This window comes from Puma concolor, chromosome E2, assembly GCF_028749965.1.
Source record: "Puma concolor isolate L17-30 chromosome E2, mPumCon1.1.hap2, whole genome shotgun sequence".
NCBI classification, from domain to species: Eukaryota; Metazoa; Chordata; class Mammalia; order Carnivora; family Felidae; genus Puma; species Puma concolor.
This window is the reverse complement of record NC_141681.1, coordinates 1,044,412-1,053,852: the sequence shown is the minus strand read 5'-3', so window position 1 is coordinate 1,053,852 and position 9,441 is coordinate 1,044,412. Positions and strand designations below refer to the sequence as shown.

Below are 9,441 nucleotides of genomic sequence, written 5' to 3'. Positions count from 1 at the left end.
GTGCCCAGAAAGCTCAAATGGGCTCAGTCAGGAGAGCGTGTGACTCTTGATCTCAGGGTGCACATTCAATCCACACATTGGGTGTGGAGATTATTAAAAATAAGTAAACTTTAAAAAGTTCCAACAGAGGATGTGGAGGAAAAGTGTTTTGAGTGTGCCTGGGACATTACAATTAGGAGACAACGTAATTACCCCATGGAGCTCACTTCCTGGGAACTAGTGATCACTTTCTGTCACAGGGACCTGAAGGTTTCCAACCTGCTCATGACTGACAAAGGCTGTGTGAAGACAGGTGGGTGCAGGGCGCTGGCTCTGTGGGAGGTGTGGCCACTTGGGCAGGGGAGCAGGTCAGTCCTCACAAGCACCCTAAAGGCTGAGGGCTGGCTCCCACACAGCAGCTCGTTAGCCCTCCCCCGGTGACCCTTGTCTCCTCGTCTTTCTGCCTTTGTCGCAGCGGATTTTGGCCTGGCACGGGCCTATGGCATCCCCAGTGAAGCCGATGACCCCCAAGGTGGTGACGCTCTGGTGAGTCTGTCGGGACGAGGTGTCCCTGGTGGAGGGAAGTGTGGGGCACTGATCAGGCCAAAGCTGCAGAAGGACCCTGAGGGTCTCGAAGCCCCAGAGGGCTGCACATACTCCTGGAGGCTGGGTCTAGGACACTTCCTGAGACAGCAAGATGACAGCAAAGGCTGGTGAGACCGCCCTGCCCGAGGCAGCCGGACACCCAGCCTGATTCAGACAGAAGGGTGGGTGGGTGACGCAGCTTTCTGGAGTTGCTTCTCGTGTTTTTAAGAAGCACAGCAGGGTTGTGGTTACAGAGAGGACGTGGAAATCCTACACCTTCTGCCATGTGTCAGCCAGCCCCCGCGTGGCATAGAGAATTCGCTGCTGCTCACAGGGGCTGTCCAGCAGCAGCTGCCGTGACCGCGCGTGCCGTCCACGTTTTGCAGCACTGCGGGGAAGAGGGGGCCTGAGCTGGGGTTGGCCATCCGGTCGGCCCAGGCCAGCTCTCAGGAAGGCTGACTGCAGAGTGCATTTCTCTTTGCAGGTACCGGGCCCCCGAACTGCTGTTGGGAACTACCACGCAGACCACCAGCATTGACATGTGGTGAGGGGTGAAGGCAGCTCCCAGAGCCTGGGGGAGAGGCCGGCAGGGGCCAGAGCAGGGCTCGGGTCTTTGCCAGCTCCTGGTGGGGAGAAACCTGGGATCCCCAAGGGGAAGTGTGAGAACATCGCTTCTGCAGCAGAAAGGCCCGGCCCTCGCCACCCACAGAGGCCATCTGGCACTGGGTCACGTTCCATGGTGACCTCCCGAGCTCCAGCCGGTCCTGACCCCCAGCACGTGGGAGGCATGAGGGGCGGCACTTGCCCTCAGCGGCTCACGTCAAAGTGGGTACTCGGCGGAGGTGTGTGGCCACGGCGAGCCGGTGCGTGAAGTGAGGGCCCGCTCTCCTCTGCAGGGCCGTGGGGTGCATCCTGGCCGAGCTGCTGGCTCACAAGCCCCTGCTCCCCGGCACTTCTGAGATCCACCAGGTGGATCTGATTGTACAGCTGCTGGGGACACCCAGTGAGAACATCTGGCCGGTGAGTGCCTGGCCTCTGCCCTCGTCAACGCCCCCCCCCCCCCCCCAGGCCGGCTTCACCTGCCTTGAAGCCCTTGGCTCCACCTCCCGCTTCCCGCAGGGTTTCTCCAGGCTGCCGCTGGTGGGCCAGTACAGCCTGCGCAAGCAGCCCTACAACAACCTGAAGCACAAGTTCCCGTGGCTGTCGGAGGCCGGCCTGCGCCTGCTAAACTTCCTCTTCATGTATGACCCCAAGAAAAGGTGCCGACCTCGCCTGCGGGCAGGAGTGGGGACACCTCAAACCCGGGCCCTTTATAGGGGGATTTTCAGAACACAGGCCACGCTGCCGCAGAGAAGCCCCCGGACTCAGGCGCGGAGGGCCAGCCGCTCAGTTTGGGCGGTCTCTGCCCACCCAGGTCACGGAGCCCGTTCTGAGTTTCCCATCTGTTTCTGGGCCCCAGTCCCCTACTTGCCACTCACCTCTTGTCGTTGGGACATTTGAACCAGAGGGCACGGAGCCGGGCAGTGTGAGGGACACTAGCTTCAGTGGCATCTGGGGGTCCTGTTAACAGCAAGGCCTCCTCTCCAGGGCAACGGCCAGAGACGGCTTGGAAAGCTCCTACATCAAGGAGAAGCCCCTGCGTGAGTCTCCCAGACCCCCACCCCCACCCCCACCAGGCTCCACAGGGGGCTTGGCTTGTGGCCCTTGTAGTCCAGGGTGGGGGTGTTGGGGCACGGCCTTGCAGAGCTGCTGAAGCCCCTGAAGGGGGTGGTGTGGTGGGCTCCTGGTGGAGCCCAGGTGGAGGGTGGGCCCTGGGCGGGCAGGGGCTGCCAGCTGAGGCTGGTGTGGATGCTTGTTGGCCACACAAACTGTTCTCTGATGGGAGCAGAGGAAGACGCAACCCCAGGGCCCATCACAGATGCAGAGCGGGGTTCTCAGACCCGGAGCACGCTCTTCCCCCACCCCCACCCACCCGGCGCTGAACGGCTCTCTCCCCCGCAGCCTGCGAGCCGGAGCTCATGCCCACCTTCCCCCACCACCGCAACAAGCGGGCTGTTCCGGCCACGTGTGAGGCCCAGAGCAAGCGCTGCAAGCCGTGACCGTGACCGGCAGGAGGCCTCTGCAGTCCGGGCTGACGACGCCGCTAGGATCCGGCTCGCCCTTTGACTGACACTGACCAGCTGCTCCAACTGACTGCACTCCCTTCTCCAGAAGAGCAGGGTGGGTGCACCCGAGAAGGGCCTGACACTCAGTCTGGGCACCCGTGGCCACGCCCACAGCCGGCCCTCTACAGCTGTGCAGAAGCTCAGGCCCTCACTTCCCAAGAGCAAAGGGCCGCTGGGCCCATCTCAGTGGGTGTTGCTAGTGTGGGATGGGCAGACCCCCCACATGGTTGCCTGCATCCCGTCCTGGGCCCCAGGGTCTGTCTGAGGCTCTGGTAAGCCTCCCCCTCCCCCCCCCCCCCCCCCCCCCCCCCCCCCGCCCCAGCGGCAGGGCTGGTGACACTCAGATGGGAAGGAGGGGTCGGGTGTGGGTCACATCCCGCCTGATGGACTGGGGTCTGGGCCCTGTCCCTGCCCCCACACTGAGGCCCAGACGGGAAGGGGCACGAGTGGGTGCTAACAGAAGCTCAGAGAGATGAAAGTTTTTCTATCAGACGTGAACAGGTTCAATGTCCTTTAATGAACTTTGGGTTCTGACTCATGACGTGAAGGTGGTTCTCTGAGTGCTGGGAAGGAGAGGTGGGACAGACAGACGGGCAGAGTGCCCAGTGAGGAGGGGCCAGCACAGAAACAGGCACCTGTCCCCTCCAGTCCTGTGGGTTAGTATGTTCTGGGACCCCTTCCCCCCCAGGAAAAGGGGTTCCGCCTGCCTGCGCTCTGAGAGTCTGTCTGAGCAGGTGGCTACTCAAGAGCCTGGACCCCATCTTTACCACTGGGCCCAGGGTGAATGATCAGGTGGGAAGCCTGTGCAGCAGAGAGCCCCAGCAAGGTGGCTTGTGGGGTGCTGATTGCTCAGAAGCCCCACATTCCACCTGGAAGCAAGTGACACAGCCTGTCCAGGCCCCACTTGCTGCCTGCCTCCCTGCTCTCTGGACTCCTCGGGAGCCTGCACACTCTGCTGTGAGATCGGATTGTTTCTCTTCCACGTGTGGGCCCAGCTTCCCAGCCCAGCGCTGACCAGGGCACGTGGGTCCATCTCGGGCCAGCCCTCGGCTCGTTCCATCGGCAAGAGGCTAGGTCAGCCACGTACCTGGCAGAGCCCCCGGGCTGGTCACGGTGGTGCTCAGTGGCCCACGGTGTCACCTGCGGGCCTCCAAGGACACCCCTGTGAGGAGAATCTCCCTTGGACGCTCAGAGGGAGGCAACATGTCCTGAACCACAACTTACAGGGATAGGTCAAGAGCTACAGGCTGGGTGCTGGGCCCCTCCAGTGGGTTGGGGGAGGGGTGAAAGAGGAGGGAGAGGGCCCTTCGTGGGAGTAGGCATGGTGGTGAGACGCGGACACAAACTAGACTCCACCCAGCACGTTGGGACATAGTCTGGAACACTGGGAGCAGGGGGTGGGGAGCCGGCCAGCCCCAGGCAAGAGCTTTCCATGGAAGGCAGGAGCCCATCTCCTGCTTTGTGAGGCCTGGATTCCCCCACCCTGCTGTGCCCAGGAGTCCCCGGGGGGCAGGGTGGCCAGGGCTCAGGCCTGAGGAGTGATGAGGCCCAGAGAAGCACCACGGAAACTCTCTGGAAAGCACTTGACCCAGGGCCTGGCTGGGCCTAAGGTCGGGCCCCGGGCCCATCATAGAGGAGGGTGTCCACCTGTGCACGCTGCAGCCAGAGGCGCTGCTGGGTGTCACCGAGCAGCACACGAAGTGCGTGACCTAGACGGCAGGCGGGCAGGGTGGCACAGTGCGGGGCATGCAGCTGGCGGCACGTGTCACAGCAGAGGGTGGGCAGGGCACCGGGAGCCAGGCAGCCGTGTGCTTGGTAGCCGGGGGGTGGGGGGCTGGGCCCGTACCCACGCTGGGGGCTGGCCCGCCCCGACCTCCCTGGGTCTCCAGGTCTGCTTAGCAGCTCTTGGCGCAGCGACAGGAAGGAGAAGGCGTCAGGCTCTGGCTCCGGCTCCTCCTTCAAGGCCCCGTACGGCGGGCTGCCGGCCTGCGGCAGCACCTCAGCCTCCCCTAGTGGCTCCCAGGCCCCTCCCCTGGCACCCCACAGTTTGGCGCTCTGTCCCCAGAGTGGAGGCCGGCAGGCCAGCTCTGGGGGAGGGGAGTCGGGGCCCGGCGAGGGCCCCCCATACAGGCTGGCCTCCTCCGAGCCCTCGTCCTCCTGCAGGTCCCGGTATAGGTCCAGCTGCGTCTGGAACACGGTGGGGGAGCCCCGGGGGGGCAGAGGTGGCGGCTCCTCTTCCCGGGCCAGCCGCTGCTGCAGCCAGGCCACGCAGGAGGCCACATCCGCGCTGGCCCGCCGGGCCTGCAACAGCTCCTCCGCTGGCAGCACGCTGGTCCCCAGCTGGGCCAGCACCTCGCCCAGGATCTCACACTCCAGCCGCAGGGCAAAGCAGCCCAGGGCTACCTGCACCAGCTGGCAGGCGGGTGGCAGGGCAGCCATCGTCAGGCGGTGGTTGTCCCTGGGCACGTAACCCATCTTCTGGAAGCTCTGGATGAGGAGGTCCTCTGAGAGGGCACCTTTCAGCACGTGCACGTAGCCCCCGGAGAAGGTCTGCGGAGGAGGGTCCCGGTCACCAGCAGCCCACACTCACCTCCATTCTGGCTTTGGCTGGCTCCAGGGGCCACCAGCCTCACCCCAGAACCGGGGCAGTTTCGGGCTGTGCTGACATGCCCATGGGAGGAGCTTCTCAGCAAAGCGTGCTAGGGCCCGCCTCCCGAGACCCGCTTTAGTTGCTGGGGCCGGCGAGGGAAATAAATCTCACTTCCCTCGGGGTCTCCTCCACCTCCTGTCACCTCCGGGGCTTTGCTGAGATCTGGTCCTGCACAAATAGGGGTGCTTATCTGCCCTTCTGATCAGGTGGCCTCCCCAACACGTCCTGAACTCGCCTTTGCACTTGTCTTGGAGAGCCTTTCCCATGGAGACCGAGGCTTAGCCACGCGTTTTATCCAGCTGTGCCTGCCACCACGTGGGTGCACCACCTGTACTGTGTGGAGGCTCCACTGTGCAGCTGGGCGGAGAGCCCGGGAACGCCAGACAGGAAAGTGCCTCCCGGGTCGCATTTTTTGAGGATGACGGTCATGTGGGTCTCCCGGTCCTAAAATTCTATCACTCTGGGATCCTGTCAGCATTCCTCTGCTTCTAGCTGAGGATGACACGTCCGGTAGACTGAGCACTACCGCGTGCAAGCATCGTACTCAGGGCTCACAACAGACCTGGGACTGGCTTATTCTTGTGTCCGCTTGACAGACAAGGAAACGGGTTCAGGGAGCTTAGGTAACCTGCACTAAGCCACACGGCCAAGAGGAAGTAGGACCAGACTGCAGCCAGGTCTGACCGACACTGAAGGGTGTCTCCCGCCCCGTTATCCGAATGTTAAAGCCCTTGAACTTCTGACCAGCAGGTGTCCCCATGAAGCAACAAAGCTCTAGAGCTCACCCTTTGAGAGAGGGGGAGGGGCGGGGGGGGGGGGGGAGACAGAAAGCGGCCGCTGCCATGGCAACCGGCGGAGGTGGACTCGCCCACGTGCCCAATGACATCAGCACCTTCCTACTCTTCCAAATTAGCTTTGAGGGCCAAATGCCTGCCCCCTCGGCAGGCTGGCAGCTCACCTACGGGATCAGGCCAGCCCTGGACACAGCCTCTGTACCTGAACGAGTGGTGGACTTGGTCCAGACCCCCAGGGTGTGCAGGGTCCCCAGCTCGTGCCTACTTCATAGGGGATACACCCGCCCAACACTCCCCTATAAATGGGATCATGGAGGGATTAGAGTGATCATGGAACCTCAAGTTCCTCTCGTGCACCTGTCCTAGGATTTGTGCTACAGGAGCCGCGGGGCCACTGTGGGGAGAGCAGTGATTCCAGTTTTGAGGAGCAAGGATTCCACCCCGCCCAACCCAGAAGGCAGGCACCCAGGGTGGGTGGCCTCCACCCACACCATGTTTTCAGCCCTGCGAGTGTCCAGGGGGACCTTGGCCAAGAGCTGCCCCCAAGGCTTCCAGGATCCCCCAGGGAACTCTGACCTCGGCACAGAGCATCCTGGGTAGGGGAGCCCTCTCGGCCCAGTGCCCTACCTTGATGGTGGTGAACTCCTTCCTCCAGGGTAGCAGGTACAGGTGCACGGCGGCCAACTCCAGCAGCTCGAAGGCGCGGGCCAGGCCGCGCAGCGCGGGGGCCAGGTCGGCGCGGCCCCACAGGCCGTCGGTGAGCAGCGCCAGCGCGTCGTCCTGCAGCGCCCCGTGCAGGTCGAAGTCTTCAACCAGGATCTGCCACAGCACCGCGCGCAGCGATGGGTCCCCGCACACGCCCGCGCGGCCGCGCCGCAGCTCACGCTCCAGGCACAGGCGGTAGTCCTCGGACAGCGAGCTGCTGCCCATTCTGGCGGGCGGGGGTCGCGTGTCAGGAACCAGAGACCTCTCCCTGCCGGTTGTGCGCCCCCCAGAGCCTCCACCCAGCATCCACATGGTCCCCCCGCAGCCCGGCGACCTCGTCAGCTGAGCGGACCCCAGGGCCTACAGCACCCCGCCAGCTGCGTCCCCGCTCCCGAACAGAGAGACCCCGCCTCGCCCACCAGGGAGTGCTGCGGACCCAGCGAGCGACCGCACTACCTGCGGGTCCCCACCTCTCGGCTCGGAGCTCTTCCGCCGCCTGCGGCTCCGCCCATCGGCCTCGGCCGTGACGCTCGGGGCGGGGCCTGCTCGGGCACAGCCCCCTCTGCTAACACGGGCGGGGCCGAGCCGGGGGGCGGGGCCTTGTGCCGCCCAGCTGAGCACCTGCACCGCGCACCTGTACGGCCAGCTGCCCCCTCGTCTCCCGTCTACCCACGGCGCCGCCGGGGCCGTTGGTGGCCGACCCTGGGCCGGGGCTCGGGCGGGCACACGAGGAACGGTGCGTCCCAGCAGCCGCTCCCTCTGAGCCAGGTGCTTGGAGCGCCGGCGCCCCTCGAGCGACCCAGCTCCGGCCCAGCGCTCAACCAGCGCACAAGGAGGTGAGCTTCGCCGTGGTTAGAACAGCAGCCTCGGGTGGGCGGGGCGGCCTCAGTTTCTCCGCGGGCTCACCTTCCTGGTGTGTGAGCGCATCATCTGGGGGTCCCTGAGGCGGCGTGAAGGTCCCTTCCTGACTAGGCCAGCGTCGTTTCCAGGCCCCTGAGCCGAGGCCGGCGAAGCTCAGGTCTGATCCCGGCCACAACTCCCTGGGGACATTTTTTCTTGCTCTGCTTTGGGCTCCGCTCAGCGCTGAGGCCACTTGGGTGGACGAGGGATGGGAGAGATTTGGTCCTTGGGAGTCCCAACTCAGCGCAGGGAAGGTCTTCGTAGACCTGCCTCCCTGGGCACCCTGCAGCTGGGTTTCTGGGCCCCTCGCCTCTCCAGGACACTTTTTTGTTGGCCCCGCCTGGGAAGACGTCTCTGAGTTTTCCCTCGGCAGTGCTCTGCAATATTGTTTTTAGATTTTTCAAATGGGACTTCTGGAAAAAACACGGTAATGAAGCGAGGGATCGATCTCCTTGAGCCATTTTGCCGGCCACCACCCAACGTGGAGGTATTTCACTTCCTGCGTACTGAGCCCAACCGTAGGGCCACGCCATGCCTGAGGGGACAGGTAGCTTCTGGTCACCTTCTCTTGCTTGTGTGCAGAAGGGTTGAGCTTAACCACTCTCTTCAGTTCACCGCTGAGTTCATAGTGGTCTTCGGATGCAAGGCCCCCCATGTTGCGTTCATCCAAGGCCACAGCCCCATCCCTAAAAGACGACCAGTGAGTGTGGCGAATGGGCGTCCTCAGTGCACCCTTGCACAGCCTGCAGGGCAGGACCTCCAGCTCTAAGTAGATGGTGTTCTGCCCTCTGCTTCTTCGAGTCTGCAGTCGGTGCTGTTTGGGATTCGTCTCTGTTGCCGTGTGCGACTCCAGGCACTTGCTCTGTGCTGCTCTAGGGCATGTGGCTCTTCTCAATGTGACACTAGAATCAGGGTGGGTCTTTGCAGCTGCTTCCACACAGACTGGAAGTGACATTGTGTGGTTTCCCAGGTTGAGTCCTTAAAATACCTCGTTGTCTTGGAGCGTTCGCTCTTGGAATCCAGCCATCCGTGGGGTAGCTGGCAGCCACATGGAGAGACCTCTCATGGGGCTGAATGTCTCCCCGTGTTCATGTCCACCTATAACCTGGGCATGTGAGCATATTTGGAAACAGGGTCTTTGCACGTGTCATCAAGTTAGGATGAAGTCATGCTGGCTCAGGATGGACCCTAGACCCACAACTGGCCTCTGGGGTGGTTGGGCCCAAACCACCTGCCTCAGTGGCACTCAGGTTGCCAGGAGACCCTCCTCCCCTGGCAGATGCTGCCTGAAGCATCTGGGCTGGGCTCCCTGCTTTCTCTTCTTCAGAGGTGACACCTGTCACAACTCAGGGCACCCGTGTGCATTTCCCACCTGGAGAATGAAGAGGTTTTCCTGAGAGCCCTTCAGGCCAAGAGGTCCGGCCCCAGGTCCTGTCCAGTGATGATGTCTGACTCTGCCCTGCCTGGCCCCCTAGGCCCTGCAGAGCGTGTCCTGTCCTAGAGGGTGCAGCCCTAGGGGGATCCCTCTTCTGCTCCCCCCTCCCCCCGCCCAGGGTCTGGGGTGGTAGAGCTCAGTGGGCTCTGTGACAGTCTGGCTCTTGTTGGTCAGCAGGGGAGGTGGTCGCCCTGCTTGGGCCTCCACACGACCAGTGGGAGGTACCAG

At 63.4% G+C, this 9,441-nt stretch overlaps 2 protein-coding genes across 4 annotated transcripts in view; one reads left to right on the top strand and one right to left on the bottom strand.

The window, feature by feature from the left end:
* Nucleotides 1-3,250, top strand: part of CDK10 (cyclin dependent kinase 10) — an 11,059-nt gene extending 7,809 nt beyond the window's left edge. The window contains 8 exon segments of the mRNA XM_086688591.1: nt 240-292; nt 455-486; nt 488-525; nt 1,049-1,108; nt 1,461-1,584; nt 1,684-1,823; nt 2,152-2,204; nt 2,566-3,250. Of these exon segments, the coding sequence (XP_086544717.1) occupies nt 240-292; nt 455-486; nt 488-525; nt 1,049-1,108; nt 1,461-1,584; nt 1,684-1,823; nt 2,152-2,204; nt 2,566-2,663 (598 nt within the window). The 3' untranslated portion in view covers nt 2,664-3,250.
* Nucleotides 3,228-7,417, bottom strand: SPATA2L (spermatogenesis associated 2 like). 3 transcript variants are annotated; one of them, XM_086688583.1, is made up of 3 exons: nt 7,335-7,417; nt 6,801-7,104; nt 3,228-5,279 (listed from the first exon to the last, which is right to left on the bottom strand). In XM_086688583.1, the coding sequence occupies exons 1-3, from the start codon at nt 7,388-7,390 to the stop codon at nt 4,335-4,337; spliced, it is 1,305 nt and encodes a 434-aa protein (XP_086544709.1). In that variant the 5' UTR covers nt 7,391-7,417; the 3' UTR covers nt 3,228-4,334. The 3 variants fall into 3 exon arrangements, with proteins under 3 accessions (XP_086544709.1, XP_086544710.1, XP_025776578.2); XM_086688584.1 differs by having other exon boundaries at nt 7,349-7,391; XM_025920793.2 differs by having other exon boundaries at nt 6,801-7,372.
* Between the last annotated feature and the right edge of the window lie 2,024 nt (nt 7,418-9,441).